The sequence below is a fragment of the Gymnodraco acuticeps genome, unplaced genomic scaffold (assembly GCF_902827175.1).
Source record: "Gymnodraco acuticeps unplaced genomic scaffold, fGymAcu1.1, whole genome shotgun sequence".
In the NCBI taxonomy this organism is placed as follows: domain Eukaryota; kingdom Metazoa; phylum Chordata; class Actinopteri; order Perciformes; family Bathydraconidae; genus Gymnodraco; species Gymnodraco acuticeps.
The window spans coordinates 721,758-739,303 of record NW_022991575.1 but is presented as its reverse complement, the minus strand read 5'-3'; the positions used below and the strand labels follow the sequence as shown (position 1 = coordinate 739,303).

Here is a 17,546-nt window from a genome sequence, read left to right as displayed (position 1 = left end):
TGGGGGAGATGCTGTGTTTGCTTTAGGCTGCTGCACACAGCTCTGTATGTTCATGTGATGCTTCCATCTCTGTGGTTTTCTGCATATTTTACTGCAGTGGCTTTCAAGAACTGTAGCGAGATCGGATTTCAGTTTGTGTGAGCAGTGACAGAGTGAACAGCATCTAAAGACAGAGAAAGTAATCAATAGCATCAATAGCATTTTTGTGCTGCTTGACTGTGATCAAGCACCACATGACATAGTTTGTGCCGTTTACTTGCACTGCAATAACCTGATTACTGAAAAAACATACAGCCGGTAAGGAGATTTAACGCCTTACCCCGCCTTTTTCCCCCCTTTAATATAATAATTATGTTTCTTATATGGCAATGCTGCCTTGGAGGATTTGTCTTTTTTGCTAAATGAAACAAAAAATTGTAGTTTTCCTAATCTAAATATGTGTCTGACCAATTTAACTCATTGTCCATTTCTGTCTTTCTTTGATTTAGGATTGAATTGCTTGGATACAAAGACGTCCCACAAGGAAAGATTTTTCCTCTCTCTGCCACACTCCTTTAAAGGAATGGTATGCTCATGACACTCATTTTTAAATAATTATCATCCGATAAAACAGACCAGTCTCTGCCAGTCTCTCTCTCTCTTTTTTTTTTTTTAATCCGATGACATTATCAGTGATTTTAAACTGATTAATTACCGAAATAACATCAACACTGTGGGCGGCGCCATTTTACCGGACGTGATGTAAACCATGCATTTGGTTTCGAGGACACGTTGATGTTCATGTTATTTACTGTAGTTACTCTCTTCAAATATGCCTCATTGTATCGCGAAACATTGTCACAATTCAGATAGGAACAATCCACGGAATGCTCGGTTCCATCTGTTGCCAAAAGGTAAGGTAGGAAGTACGTTCGGAGGCAGTGGCTAGCGAAATGTGGCCGGTGCTCCGGATTAACTGGTTCCCCGATCAACTGGTTGACAGATGTGGAGGCGTGGCCTTCGACTGAAATACACATTTCGATCGCTTCTTCTGTCGTTTACATACATCTTTTGGTATATTAGGCTGGATAGGAACACTTTGATGCACATTCAGTACCAGTGTGTGAGGTTGTGGTTACGATGGCGATATCCGGACGCGAACAGCGAGGACTACAAAAATAAAAACGAGTTGACATGGGGATGTCTGTTCAAAACATTGCGAGCTCCAATAAATCATTTAAACCAGCTATTGTTGCCAGACTAATTACTGAATATCGTTCTTAATGTGATACCAAGTCCATCTGAGACCTGTGTACACCTTCAGACAGCCTCCAAGTGAAGCACACGTTGTTTACTCACAGTTTGAAAGCAGCGTGGAGAAGTCTTCAGCTGTGTTAAGTTGTGATCTGCTCGAATACATCATTAAAACCAGTGCTGGAATTGGGCCGGTACTCACCGGTACGCAGTACCGGCACTTCTGGTTCTGACCCATGGAGTACCGGCACTTCTTGCTCAGTACCGGCATGCTGGCGGTACTCCGGTACTCATGCACCGTGCCAGTACTCAACACTCTCCCGCCGTTCTTATTATACATCCATATATATATATACAGCCGCCCGGTACTCAGTAGATGCGTCATGAGGTGGCGAACGGACATTCTCATCGCTCTAACCGCTGGAGTTTCACAGCGGCTGTCAGCTGTTTACTCCTGTCATTCAAACAGAACGTGCTGGAGAGGGGGCGGGGCTTATCTTCTCCATGTAAATACTGTGGTGGAAACGACTATGTCAAAATTAACCTATTTGACCGTGATTTAATAGTAATACACGTTTCAAAATAATAATAATAATAATAATGCCGAAGTAACAACATACTGAAAACTGTTAGTAAAACCATGTTTTAATGCTTTACAATTTACATACCTAGATGCACGTGTGTTGTGTTTATGCAGTGCAACTCCCACCCAGTGGGTGGCTATGTAGAGTGATAGAACAGAGCAGGCACGCCCCCGAGAGAAGGAAAGCAAGTCACGTCACAAATTAGCATTTCTAAAATGTTAGCGTGGATTAATAAAAGTGCAAAAAGACAGCGGTTGTCGCCGGAAGAAACTTCAAATACAGAGAATGCTGTGCCTGTGTTGGAAATTGTGTCTGATGGGGAGCTGTCTTTGGTTGATCCTCCTGCTCCAAGTTCTAGTGCATTAGCATTAGCACTAGCTCCGCCGCCTCCTCCAGAGCCTCTAACGTTAGCTGCTGCTGGCGCAACTGCCACCACCAACACCGGGCAAAGCGATGCACCTGACTGCTGGACAACGGACCAGGTGCAATATTTTTGCAAGACCAATGCATGGCTCCTTCTTAAAGATAAGAAGCTAGGATGTCGGATATGCAGAGATGTCAAATCTTTGGGAATACACACTGGACAAGGACTGAAACTGTCAACTGAATGGGGTGAGTGTGCAGTGTCTCATTTCGGTGTTGACAAGGGCAAACAACAAGCTAGCCTGAGAAAAAAAATCAAAGAACATAAAGAATCACAAGCCCATGTAAAAGCTGCTGACATCCTTACATCTGCTTCACGTGAAACTATTCAACATCAAGTGCAGTCTATGCATACATCTGAATTAGACACCACTATCAGAGTTTTTCGAACGGCATATAAAATTGGCAAACATAGCCGGCCATTCACAGACATGCCAATTGATTTGAATGTACAGAAACTGAATGGGCTGAACGTGGGCAGGGTTTTGCACTCCAATAAAACCTGTGGCGAAATCATCGACCACATAGCTCATGACCTGAAGAAAAAAATGGCAAAAGACATTACAGAAAACCAAAGAAAACTCTGTGTTTTGGTCGATGAATCTACCACTATTAGTGGTAAAACGGTGCTTGTTGTGTGTCTACGCTCAGCATTAGCTGATACTGAGCCCGAAACGTTTTTTTGGGAGCTGATCGAGTTGGATGGAACAACGGCTGATGACATCACAAAGGCGTTAATGGAGTGTCTTGGAAGAGATTTTAACGAGGACTTTTTAGGTCAGTGTTTCGTTTCTTTTGCATGTGATGGGGCTTCAGTCATGCTAGGGAAGAGAACAGGCGTTGCTACCCAGTTGTGTAGTAAATTCCCAAGCCTGTTTGTGTGGCACTGCTCCAATCATCGTCTAGAGCTGGCAGTTGGGGATGTGGTCAAGGAGGTCTCAGGGCTCAATCATTTCCAGATCTTTTTTGACAAACTCTATTCCTTGTTCCATGCCTCCCCCAAAAATCAGAGGCAGTGTGCGCAAGCAGTCGGACAGCGTCTCCTGGTGATAGGGTGTGTTTTGTCCATCCGCTGGGTGGCTTCAAGTGAAAGGAGCGTCAGAGCAGTCTGGGAAAACTACCGAGTGCTTCATGATCACTTCACAAATGCTGCAAACGACACGAGCAGGGATTCCAGAGACAGAGCAAAGTACAAGGGCCTGGATGATGTGCTCACATCTGCAACGTTTGTCAGCAATCTGGGACTGATGTACGATGCGCTCACAGAGCTCAGCGACCTCTCTCGGCAACTCCAAAAAAGAGAGATGACACTGCCTACAGCAGATAGGCTCTTAACTCGAGAAATACGAGTTTTTGAATCCATGGTCACCATGCCTGGCCCACACATGACTACAGTTCATACAGCTCTAGCTGAGAAGTCCTTCAAGGGTGTTGCCCTGCGTGAGAATGGCAGGCTTGTACAGATTCATGCAGGTCAGTTTTTCCGCAGTATGGTAGAGAATCTGAGACACAGAATGACTTCCACAACCTCCTCTCATGTCAGCACAAGAGAAATCCCATTACATGGCCGGGAGGCCCGGGACAATCAGCTAATCCAGGACATGAAAGTTATCCATCCTGGAAGTTGGCCTGAAGAGGAGTTAGACGTACAGTATGGGGACGTAGAGGTGCTACGTTTGTGCGAAGTGCTGAAAGTGGACAGAAGAGAGACTGTTCAGGGCTTTCGCGAATACAAGGAAACCAGGGCATCCCGTACACCTGCTGCCATGGAGCCTCTACTGAAAGCAGTCCAAACCATCGCTGTCTCCACTAGTGAGTGTGAGCGGGCATTCAGCTGCATGAACGATATCCTTACTGCAAAAAGGAATGCTCTCTCTGTCAGCCGACTGTCCAGCCTGGTTTTCATTAAATGTAATGGACCATCACTAGGACAGTTCAATCCGGAACAGTATGTGAGGTCCTGGCTGGCAAAGGGAAGGAGAAGTGCTGATGAAAGAGCCTGTCCAGCTCCAGCCCCTGATACTGATGTCCCCAAGGCCTTCTGGAGCCTTTTCTAACAATGTGAAGTATATTGCAAAGCAGCTCACCCAGTGAGAAGACTTTTGGCATAATGTGCCGATTTGTACAGATCCTGGAGATAGAAGGACTTCAGACCAACCAGGGAGTTATCTGATCAGCTTGGTGTTCAATGTAACTCTTTACCATGGCTCAGACTTTGTTACTTGCAGTTACAGTTTCTCATTTTAGATTGTGCAAATTTTGCATTTGTTTTTACATGTTCTTTGTTCATGCTCTTTATCATTTTTCTGAGTTGGAAAGTTAGATTGCATCATAGTTTACTTTATACATATTTGTATTCTTCAGTGGTGAAGTATATTGCAAAGCAGCTCAGCCATGTGAGAAGACTTTTGGCACTTTTTCGTTTTTCGTTTTCTGAGTTGGAAAGTTAGATTGCATTCAAAATGTACAGAAATACTTAATTTTGTTAAAGCTTTTTATAAAAAATGCTTCTGACCAGAGCTTTGTTTCCTTGTCATTAATGTTGAACACCACCAGAGGGGCTCTCACCTGAAAGGTCTCTGCTTCATGTGTCTTCAGCAGAAGATCTAGACTTTGATTGCTATATTTTCAGTTAATATTGACCTTACTGAGCTTTAGCCATATCCGCTGCCTATCATAACAAATGTTAAGTACAGTGAACCTTTCTAAAATATACAGTAGTAAAGAGACAAACCCACCAGCATTATAGTAGCCACATTCTTGTTTGTGGGCTGTATATATAAAATTGACTTGAAAAAGTTGCTGATTTTAGAGTACTGGCACCTTTTTCATTCCAATTCAAGCACTGATTAAAACCAGCTATTGTTGCCCGACTTATCACTGAATATCGTTCCTAATGTGATACCAAGTCCATCTGAAACATGTGTACACCTTCAGACAGCCTCCCAGTGAAGCGTACGTTGTTTACTCAGAGTTTGAAAGCAGCGTGGAGAAGTTTTCAGCTGTGATAAACTGTGATCCTCTCAGGTAAACTGTGATTCGCTCAGGGTCAACTGGGATCCACCCATGGGAAAATGGGATCCGCCCAGGTTAAACTGTGTTACGACTTCTGTGGCTATCTACCAGCAATCATGTTTAATATGAAAGACACACACATATACATCCCTTATAAAAACGGCATTCTGCAGCACTCATCCAGATAACATGCTGTTAACTCGTTTTGCAAAGATAGCAGCAGAAATGTCATTGCTGCATGTGCAGGGATATTACACTTTAAAATGCTGATGGGTCATTAATGTTGGTCTCGGCAAACAATATTAGGAATCCTTTATTCAAACTACATAATATTCAGTGTCCATCGACATGAAAATAACAAAAAAGTTCATGCTGGACTCAAACCCGAGTCCCAACAGCAAAAGTCACTCCAGCCCTGCGCGTTATGAGTGCGCCACGAAAACCGAAAGATCCACAGGCGCATGTATGCAGCGAACATTTCAAGTTTCCGGACGACTACTCTGAGAGTATGATAAAAACATAACATGGGATTTATTGAACAACCATTACTTAATGGAGATGCAGTACCATCGGTCTTTCTGGTGTCATCACCGACCAGGACACCAGTTCGGCCAGTTGAGAAATCGCCCTCTGCAAGTGTGAAGCGACGGAGGACCAGAAGTAGTGCTCGGAGTAAGAATAAGGTATGTTATAGCGCATTTCCATTGCAGCGGGTAGCCCCGTTTAAACGTCCTTTATCGTCCAGGCCAGGCCAGTTTTTGGTGGCCTTTCCATATAGCGTAGTACCGGCTAGTGGGTATTTTCCCCCAGTTTTTCCGGCCCCATAAAATCGTGGTTCTAGGGCCAGGGACAACGAGGCTGAGTATGCTAAACTAGAGAGGGAATCGCTAGCAAGGGTGGTACTACATGCATACATATCTAGTAATCAAAATCATTGTATCTACTAAGTAGTACTAAGTAGGCTCGAACCTGTATGGCTGAATTCCCCCATCCAATCTCTTCATATTGCTCAAAACTTCGCCATGTTTTCGTGTGTTTACAAAGTGAACGCATGGATGACGTCACGACCATCACGTGACTACTGAAAATGGGCAAAATGGCAGCGGCATGACGGAATATACAGGTTTTGATAAAAAAAAGAGCTATAAAATCATTATTTACCGGGGAATATCGCTGATTTCTTCAGGGTATGGTTTAAACATAATGTTTCACTAAATACTGAAGTTTTGATTAATTATCTAATGAGTGGAGCATTCCTTTAAAGCAGCACTTTAATCGCTATGGTCTTTGTCATGCAAATGTGTGCATGCAAAAGTCCATTAGAAACCCTGTAAAGTACAGTTTATACCTTAACATGGCCATAAATCACTGACAAAATCTGTGTTTCTCTTATTGTAATCTCTAACTATTTTTAAATATCGGGTTTAGGAAAGCCAACAGTAACCGGGTTAAAAAAGTGCATTCGCCTACATAGCTGAACTAAAGACACTAAGTTAAGATGAAAGGGGGGACTATGAATGTATGTTTTCTTTTTTTATACATGTATGTATGTATGTATGTGTATGTATGTGTATATGTGTGTATGTATGTTTATGTATATGTGTATGTAAATGTGTGGGTATGGGTGTAGGTATGTACATATATATATATATATATATATATATATATATATATATATATATATATATATATATATATATATATATATATATATGTGTGTGTGTATGTGTAGTGGGTATACATATGTGAGTATATGGGTAAATGTATTATTATTTATTTCCTTATCTATTAATTTTTTTTAAATGATCTTTTACATTACTTTACTTATACCTATATATGTATTTATGTATTTATTTTATTTACTTCACTATGTAGGACCGGGGGGGGGGGAATATAGACTGTATAAATGTAACTCATTGTGCCTGACTCAATAAAAAGAAATATATTACAAAAAAAAAGTGCATTCGCTCTGAATATTAGTTTTGCCTCAAATATCGTTAAAAGCAGTAAAGCTGTTCTATAACCTCTTTACCAGATAAGGAATTTGACTCAAGCAAGTCAAGATGAATATGGATATTTAATAAATTCAACTACAATGGGTAGCACAGACATTTTGTGCATCAGTTGCATGACTCACATCAATTGGGATTATATTCCCTTGATGGCAGGTTGTAAAACGGATGACAAATATTGATATTGCTTCTGCATGTTAAGAGAATATTGCACTCGATTCCAAGGTATAGACACGTTTAAATAAATAACTAAAGCCATAAATAAGATGGGCCTGGCAGTGATAGTGTTAACTCCACCCACAGGAGAAATATTCTACCTTTCAGTATGACTGCTCAGGAAATACAGTAGGACTAGGAGAAGATGAGAACAAACGGGAGAGGGAGGGGAGGAGGCAGCAGAGAAACAGGATGAATCTTTGACAGAGGTGAGACTGAAAATGCCAGCGATAATTGTGATTTAACAGGACTGGATGGTTAAGAAACAATGTTGAATTATTCATGAAGTAAGCTTGAATACAGCAGGAATCAAAAACAAAGACTCTAATGGCTGATACATTTGACAGATGTTAAAGGTGATCAAACTGTTCAATATTACAGCTTTTCCACCGGGAACACATGTCGGCGTGCTGGTGTGTGGTGTTAAAAGAAATGTGAGATCCACAGGAGGCTGTGCATCACGAGAGTGAGACAATGACGTGATGTAGAAATGAGGCAGAGCTGGGTCGATCTAATGAGCAAAACTTGCTAACCACAAATGTCAAAAGTTTGACCTTTGACTTATACCATGAAATATATTATACAAATATGTCATTTGAATGGACTATAAAGGAAGATATCTCAGCTGCTGCCTTTTCCCTGCAATGTTGCATCTTACATAATGCCACCTAAATGTTCTGAAAGAGCAAGAGCTTAATCAATGGACTACACCTTTAAATGGGTTTATGTCAACAGTTCATTCATTATAAAATGGTTAGATGCTGCTAGATTTTTTTTTACAAACCCAACCACAGCACTGATGTCAACAACCACATTTATGCTCTTTACATAACACTAAAAGCCAAAGAAATGTGTGGGAAGATAAGTGTACAGCAAGATCTAACTGCTTTCAATAGAAAGAAAGCTTCCTCAGTTATTTCCATGCATTCAGCCAATTCTGAGCTGTCTGTTTGACCCCCTAAGCAGAGTTCCATTCACAGCGGTAACATCTCGGCTAGATGCGCATTAACACTGGCTCCATTCACCACGCGGGGCCTGATCTTATATTCCCCGAGCAGATAGTGTTGCATTAGGGCCTTTATTGATTCCCACCCGGACATGCAGTCTGCATACGAGAGCCAGATCAATACGGGCAGCATCGCCTCTCGCATCCCCAGGAACCGCCCGGTGCACGTGTGCAGCAGAGGACAAATGAGACGCAGAGAGGGAAGGAGGTGTTGTTGGCACACTCCGACTGGATATAATCTGATATGCTGTGTCCCCCTGCACAGGAACTACACGGGCGATCAGATGATACGCAGCTAGCAACACATTAAATCCCTGCAGATAGACTCTGATACCATCACAACCCAGAGCGTTTTTTTTTACGAGCAACATGGAGATAAATGCTTATGTGCACATGCCACAAACACAACTTGTACATGCTGCAAAACACATGAACTGCCACCACAGTTTTTATGCAGTACTCTAATTCAAATTACGCAGACTGACCTTTGACCTGTGAAGAAAACTGAGCGGTGTGTCTGGCCTCAAACAGCTGCAGCTCCTTGTTCAGGTCACAAAGCGTCAGATCGACGTTCCACGAGCGCAAACCTGTTGAAAATACCAGAGCAGCATAAATCATGTTCATCGATGCAGGAAGATGAATGATGCATAATGTAACATTGTCTTTAGAGAATCACATGAAGTACTTCGATATCTACTTTGTTTTACCTCAAAATTAAATAAATATTTGTATCTTTAAAAAACATCACCAACCAGGACACTCAGAATTAGCTAAAAAACCTCCCAAAGTTAAATGGATGGAAATGTCAAGAATGTAGAATTAACCCAATCAGTATCTAAATAAAATAGAAAAGAAGGATAATTAGAAGCTCACTTTGTTTGTAAGTATAATAAAACAATTCTTAATGAGTAAAGGTTTGTGAAATAATAAAAGAAAATACAGATATCTATCTTCATGTTGCAGGATTCATGGATTTTATTTATGCATATGTAGTAACATGGAACTTTTAGATGTCTACAGCTGTGGAGAGTATTTACTCAAGTACTATACTTAAGTACACATTTGAGGTACTTGTACTTTACTAACTTAAGTATTTACATTTCAGAGTGAAATAAGTTTTACTTTTCAGATTAGGTCTTTAATATGCAAATGTATGTTAGTTCTATGAAATATGATGCGGTATTATACCATTAAATAACCCGATTCAGTGTAAAGTAACAAATATGTACCCATTCAGAAACTCCAGCACTGAAGCGCTGCTTGTATGTTTTCATTAGTAATAATATACAATACTCCACATAGATTATTTAATAAACACTGAAAAGAGAGTGCGCTTTATGTACTTTAGCAACATTTTGCTACTTTTCTTATACTGCCAGTCACATTTTGAAATCAGGACTTTTACCTGATCAGTATTTTAAGACTATGGTATTTGTACTTTTTAAGTAAAGCATAAGAATACTTCCTCAAAATACAACATGTGTTTGGAATAGATTTAATCAGAACACATCTGTTGATATGTAAATGTAGCTACCCAGTGTCTTACCTTTTTTTTTTATTAGTACTGTTACCTTCGTGTTTACTCTGTTTTCATTGTGATAATCTGTGTCTGAACTATGTGTACTATCCTGTGTATTACTCTTCTCACTGTTGCTGATATGACGCCTGTATTTCCCTACAGTGATACATTACTGTATATTATCCTATCTACTCTAAGGTTGACACCAAGATGTTTTTAGCTGCAGTGAGTGTTTCCAGTCCCCCACTGAGAGCCCCCCCCCCCCCCCCCCCCCCCTCAGCAGCCCCAGGTCTTCTGACCACTCCTCCCTTGACTTACCCTGTGTGATCTGTTTCCTGGCAGCATCAAGGTGATGGCTGGTGGAAATCTCTCCGATGACGATCAGCATGCGATAGTTTCTGTGCTGTAAAGCTGCTCGATGCTGTCCATGGTGCTGAACACGCTCTGCTCCCTCCACTGTGGCAGGTCCTACGATAGGGATTTCCATGGTAACAGTGCCACCAGTGGACGCTGAGCTGCTTTCCATCTCCATGACAACTGCATCCAGAGTAAGCACCATGACAGCGCAGGTTGAGCTGGGAGGATGGGAAGGTGTGGCTTTTTGGTGGGGGGACATTTCGATTGGATCGCAGGTCATGTTGCTATTTGACGTCACAGCATTTCATTGGACGAAATGAAATGAAGGACATCAGAATTTATGTTGATCGTATTTCTTTAATGGCATTGCTGAAGCCTGCTGTCAATGTAAATAAGGAAGACAGGCATAAAGCAATTTAATTTCCCAGGAGCCATGACCTTCTGTTCCATAGGAAGTGTTCAAAAATGCCCCGTGACAACCTTAATAAGACTATAGTGAGCTCTTACAGCAAATAATGTTCCTGAAACATTCAAATATGAGGTTACTGAGTGCAATCAATGCCACTTACTGAACTGTGCTGCACAAAAGAGGCTGAAAATAAGAAAAGTGTGTCACACAAATGTTTCTGTTTACATCAGTGTCACTGCAAGTACCAGGCAATGTGCTTTGGTTACTAAACTGACACCTCTTTGTTCCAGCGTGAGCAAAACAAGGCTTCAAGTGTGCGGAGAGTAGAACTGACAACAAAGACTCACTGTCAGCTTAGAACAAATATTTTAAGCTTCATAAGAAATTTGAATAATCTTGTTCAAAGATTGCACACATTGAGTGGTGTTTGAAAACTATTATACATATAACAATATTTAAAAATATTAGTGATATTCTTTTTTTTATAGTCAACAAATCCCTTAAAAATATGTAAATCCGCAAAACATTGTTTCCAACAAGAAATATTACAAGTTTAATATGTAGTATATTTGTCGTCAGCGCCTAAATAATGTTCCTCCTATATTCCTGTGTGCCATAGAGCTCAGTGGATCACACTTTTTGATTGGGGTGTATCTAGATTACCATGAACCAAGCGGATACCTCGTGGTCTGTAAATTAAGGCCAATGCTACCTTAAAGCTGCCTTCCCTCCAAAATCCAACAGGGGCCGACTTCACTCGTGGCAAAATAAGTTTGATTGTGTAGAAGTTTATGAAAAAAGTACCTGACTGCTCCCTTAATGTATTACCTCAGTGAACATGTTCCTTATGATAAATAGCATATAGCAAATTAAACATGCTGTGTTTCATTTGGTATATTATGGTCCTATTTAAAGTAAAACAGATGATAACGCCTAGTATGCTTTAGGGCGGGTCTACCTTGTGACATGTTGCTACCACGGTTGTGTGTGTCAAGTTTAGGTGTTGTCTTTATTTCCACAGCTTGAACACTTTCACAGTTTATTGTAACATTCCGGTAGCCACAAGTAGTCATGTCCAGCATTTGGTAAACTGATTGATATAAAGACTTTTATTATTATCAGGCACGGATATCAGACAACGTTTCATTGCTTTGTTTTCATCAGAGACAAAAGGCAATCATACTTTTGGTCTAAATATAGAGTTGAATGTGTCTTGTTTCCTCTGCTTTATTACATTTGATGGATGCAGTACCCTGTTTGCTTCTATCTTTGTAACTAAATTAGAGATGTCTCTGTGTTCTCTTGCTCGTGGTGTGATTATAGTGCAGGGGTGAACATTGACTCTGGCAACTCCCACCCTCATAATTTAATTCCCTTTCTAACAGTTTCAACACAAACTGAACCTTATAACCTTAAACGTGTATATCTTACGCACTTGCATTTGTTTTACTTTGGTGAACCGTGTATCAGTTATTAATCTGTATCCCTGCTCTCTTCCTGTCAGATGCTACATGTTCCAGAGCAGAGGGTGAGGGTCTGCAGTGACACCCCCTGCAGTGGTGATGGATCACTGTGGGCTTTCATTTGTCTCTTCCCTCTGTAAGTCTCAGGAAGGTTGATGTTAGCAGGGGTGAGTCAGCACTTCTGTGTCAGACTCTGCAGAGTGTGTGCTGGCCTCTGCTGGGAGGACAGGGAGCTACACATTTTAATTCCTAATAATCTCCAGTGTTAGGAACCCAAGAACACAATCCTGATGATCATTTCAACCATTTTGACTGCAAATTAAACCATTTTCTTTAGAAATGTTCAGGTAAATTAATGACTATATGGTTCTATGGCATTATTCGCTTGAGAAACTTAGTTCATGTTGTATTAAAATAGGATGTTCCGCAGACATGGATTATGGAAACTATAAGGAACCAATTCTGTGTGTAAGGGACACAAACAGAGAATTTATTTTAGTTTATTTTACATCATAACAATGTGTTTACATTCAAATACACATGATAACACAATTATTATAAGCTGACTATTTTGTGTCACCATTTCTTTGTCTCCCACAGTTATATCTGCAAAGTGCAAGAAAATAAAAGGTAATTATTATTAAATATTGCATCTGTAAATGCATCCACATCAATTCAGATTAAATGAAACATTAGAAATATGCTGACATGCTATTGACCTCAGACAAATTATGAAGCATTACACATATTACAACTGAATATAAATGTGCACTGTAATCTCATTTTCTTCTTTTTTTAAGGTCATTTACAGGTGCATTCTGGTAGGCTATCCAAAATAGAAAAAAGCTACATTACATTACATTGCATTTAGCTGACGCTTTTATCCAAAGCGATTTACAAGTGCATTCGACCAACAAGATAGAAACTTGAAGAAAACAGAATCATTTAAGCACATCAGGTTTCATAGAGCCAAAACATTTCACGTGCTACTCAACTGGCTTTAGATAAGCCAGTCCTTTATTAGTATATAAGTGCTTTGTTAGCAACTCTTTGTTAGCAATTCTTTGTTAGTAATTCTATCGCTCGAAGTGGAGTCGAAAGAGATGAGTTTTCAAACTACATTACTGCGTTTCTAAAAAAAAGTAATCCTTCCACGTGAAGGAGCTGTGTGTGCTGGTGTGTGGCTCCAAAGGAAATTGCATCCACATTAAAAAAGCCTTTGCATCTTTACGTGCCATGCGTGTGTATTCCACACCCTGACTCTCAGCAAAACAGAGGCACGGAAGGGCTGAGCGATGTTGGACGCGTTATTATTGAAACCAGTGAAGGAAATTGGAAAAACCCAAAGAGCCGGCATATTGATTTCCAAGGTAAATCTTTTAACGTTTGTTGTTACGCATTTCGTTAAAATTTGGGGATTGGGGACGCGGAGCAGCATCCAGTTTGCCTGCCAGCTCCAGCAGAGATGGATCAGATTAGACATTTTGGGTAGTGGCTGCGCATTTCTTAATGTGGGTGGCAGCCCGACCTGCAGAAATGACGACGTTACGCTGAATTTTGCGGTGCCAGGCGGTGTATGTTGGCTACAGGAGGCTGATGCCCAGCAACGCCATGGAAATAATATTACCTGATCTTTTTGTGTGTATGTGATGAAAAGATGGATGTGAGTTGCATTTAGCAGAATCAGGTAATGCATTGTTGCCAGGATGTCTCCATCTCTCATATTGAAATGCTGGTCATTAATATTGCTGCTTTGTAAGAGCTGTGGCCAGGCCTATAGCTGCTGCTGCTGCTGCTGCTTTCTGGCAGGATACACCTTCAGCTTTCCTGAAGCATGACAGCAAAAGAGGATTGCAACAGATTTGAGCCTGTGAAGTCATTCAAATGTGAAGGAACCTGCAGAAAAATGAATTTGCTACACCCCAAATCCTTTTAGTTGTGGGATATAATAGGTTTTAAGGAATGTTTGTAGGGATTTAAATGACATTGTCCTGCTTCTTGGTGTTTAATATATTCCTTTTTTGTGTTGTTATGAAATTTCCCACAGGATATTGATCCATAAGTGCCCTTATGTGTTTGCCTTTGTGCTTGTTGCGATGACTCTTCTCTGGGGTCTTGGCAAAGGTGGTTCTGAGGTGAGGAGACCCCAGCAAAGTGTGAGCGTGACTTAGTTTGACCTGCACGTTACGGTTTATGTTGAACTTTGAGCAACTCAGTCTAAAGTAATTGCTGCTTTATACTTTCTCTGCCAACACCTCTGTGATCTGCATTTGCATAGTCTGCGGTGCAGGAGAAAGTGGTGTTTCCATGGAAACTGAGACTGTCAAATAAGGGTGACAAAGTGATGTTAATATTTGAAAGGCCGGCTCTTAGTCTTCAAAAAACTATGAGCAGCACACCATAAAGGCTCTACGAAATGCATCATGTAGACTAGTTTGCAATTGTAGCTATCTCTTAAAGTCATCACAGCATCACATCTATAGATTGATAAAGATGTATATCTGTAGTCAACAAATAATCTATTCATTTAATAAAGAAGGCTTTTTGGATGCTTTAACTGTTAAGATAAACCTGTTCTAAACGGGTCATTCAGTGTTTGTCTTATTAGGAACGACCCAAATGTACTCACTAAACCCTCCATATAATTAAACCGAGTAAGATTTATATACTTTCTGTAAAAATGCTTCCATAAAATGTGCCTTGGTAATGAAAGCAGTAGGAGTTGAGTGAACATGAAGGAGAAAGAAATCAGTGGAATAAAGACACATGTATGACTGAGTGAGTCTTAGCTGAGGGAAATGATTGTGAAAGTTAGCCTATATATCTCTTTTTGCTCAAGTCCCTGGAAGCCCCTCAAGGACCCCTGAAGGTCTCTGAGTTCCCAGCTGTGGGATGCATTGCCCTAGATTGATCGTTTTCATATGATTTATCATTATAGAGGAAGTCCCCATAGTAATATATACAACCTTGAAACAATTTTATGATTTAAAAAGACCAATAGCTAAGAATCATAGATGGTATTGAAAATGAAGATGTAAACAAAGTACAATGTAAAAAAGGATTACTTTAAGTTACAATAAGCGTTGTTGTTGAAAGTATAGGCATTTAGGATAACAGTGTCATGTAAAGAAATTAAAAAAGCAAAATGTTAAAATACAAAAAACAATAAATAGTTCAGTTTGTGTCAGTAAACATCATTCAGCAGGTTAATAGAAGGGGTATTCATTTATTTTGCATGTATGTAAAATGTATACATGATCATTTAGTATAACATTATTAATGTTATATGTATCATGTTAAAGAAATGAAGCCTTTAATGACATTTTTACAATCAATTTGAATATAATGATTCGTTTTACTCAATAGCCTTCAGAGTCCAAAAATAAACTAATTGTATTTCAGACAGTATATGATAAAACAATTAGTTCATGAAACATTTTAAAAGTTTATCCTCTTGGAGTTAAATTCTGCAAACATACAACTAAAAGCAGCCTCTTATGCTGCCTACTCATATGACGTCACACGACCAGCAGGACCAATCAAATCGCTTTTCCCAGGTTTTGCCGCGAGGAGTGGAGCTTGCTGTGCTAGAGTGGGTGTGTATGTTTTCTGCACATAATAGCCGGCATTTCGATTTATAAATATATGAACTAACACTTGGCTAACACATGAGCTAATATGTTAATTGAAGGCTCTAGGTGTGTGTTGATTTGAAGAGTTATTCGGAGCTCTGTATGTGGCAGCGAGCCGCCTCATGCTTTGTTTATACAGTCTATGGGCGGAGCGTTAGCTGCTAGCCTGTAGCTAACTCTGCTGTGCACTCAAATCAAATGCCTGATGCTTCCGCTGTTTTCTTCCTGCTTCGCTAGATAACAACAGCCTGTCCCTTGTCCTCGGTCTGACCTAATGGATCCCAGCGGAAGTGAACTGGACTCCAGTCTTCCTCAGCCTGAGAACCCGTGTCTGATCGTGGAGGACTCCCAGCCGGACAGTGTTGCTCTGGAGGACGACCCCGAGAGCAGCTACCGAGCCCTGCTGGCCCGCCGCCTGTCCAGCCTGCAGCCCACCGCCCGCAGCCCGGTGCTGGTGAGCTGAACTGACCTCACCGACTAACACACATCCATAGCTAGTTTATAGTTGCTGCTGTAGTAGTTGAGACTGTGTAATGTACTGTATGCGGGATGTTCAAGGTTCTTTATTAGTCATACAACCATAGCTACAGAGTAGTTATGTCGATGAAATTCTTAAGTCACAGGCTTCTCCAACAGTGCAACACAATATTACAGAAAAATATAGTGCAAGTAAATATTACATATTAAAAGTAACTGCAAAAAGAAAGGAATAGTTTAAAAAAAAAAGTGAAATAGTGAAATAAGAGTCTATATGCAACCTATTTGATTGATATATTAGGTAAATAGATAAATGATTACTAAATAGCAGAATGTCTAACTCTATGAGCAACTGCAGTGGTGGAGAGAGCATTCAGGCCCTTTAAATAGAAGTATCGATCCCACAGTGTAAAGATACACCAATATAACTTAAGTAAAGATCCTCCGGACACATTTGTAATAGTAGACCATTTTAGACAAAAGGTAAACAGACCCTGATAGTGTTACATTGTTATGTTATATAATGGAGTTATTAGGTCTGGTTCATTACTAGACAGGCAGCTCAACAATTACATAATATAATAGTTATAAAAGCCCTTAATTTATTGGGATTGCTATATTCTGGAAAAATTACGATAAGCTACAGCTGTCATGTAAGTGTATGAAGTAAAAAGTACATTTTCTTCTGAAATGCTCAAGTACAGTAGACTATGCCCCTGATTGTGTTTAAGTGCAGAACTCGAGTAAAGTCCTCAGTTGATTTACACCACTAATAGTCTACCGCTTTGTTGACAATCCTCAACAATATATATCAGATTTTCTAATTCCGTCCCACGCCCACCGATGAATTCAGCCAGGGACGTGCACAGGTACGGGCTAATGTTGCCCGGGCAACGGCCCGTTTGGCCTTTTTGGCTGACCTGCCCCTCTGGAGAGAGCGAGAGTTTGTTTTTCTTTTTTCTTTTGTGGCCGAATCAACATGATAAGCCCACAATTAGTATTGTAGCGTCTCGCAGCGGGAAACACACTTTGTCAGCGCTGTCATCTGCCGGTGCGTTAAGACCACCTCAGTGTCGGATTTTGGAAACTTGATTTTTAGTTGTCTCATGGCAGTTAGGGTATAAGGGACAAACCAGGGGACTTTACTTCCTCTTGATACCGTCGGTTGTTTACAAAAAACACCTAAATATAGCCTACTTG

At 40.5% G+C, this 17,546-nt stretch overlaps 2 protein-coding genes across 2 annotated transcripts in view; one reads left to right on the top strand and one right to left on the bottom strand.

Moving 5' to 3' along the window:
* Positions 1–10,522, bottom strand: part of map1aa (microtubule-associated protein 1Aa) — a 56,638-nt gene extending 46,116 nt beyond the window's left edge. The window contains 2 exon segments of the mRNA XM_034197512.1: positions 8,975–9,076; positions 10,327–10,522. Coding sequence (XP_034053403.1) covers positions 8,975–9,076; positions 10,327–10,495 — 271 coding nt within the window. The 5' untranslated portion in view covers positions 10,496–10,522.
* A 2,878-nt stretch (positions 10,523–13,400) lies between these two features.
* tp53bp1 (tumor protein p53 binding protein, 1) overlaps positions 13,401–17,546 on the top strand; it is a 37,373-nt gene continuing 33,227 nt past the window's right edge. Inside the window, 2 exon segments of the mRNA XM_034197470.1 lie at positions 13,401–13,607; positions 16,107–16,323. Of these exon segments, the coding sequence (XP_034053361.1) occupies positions 16,144–16,323 (180 nt within the window). The 5' untranslated portion in view covers positions 13,401–13,607; positions 16,107–16,143.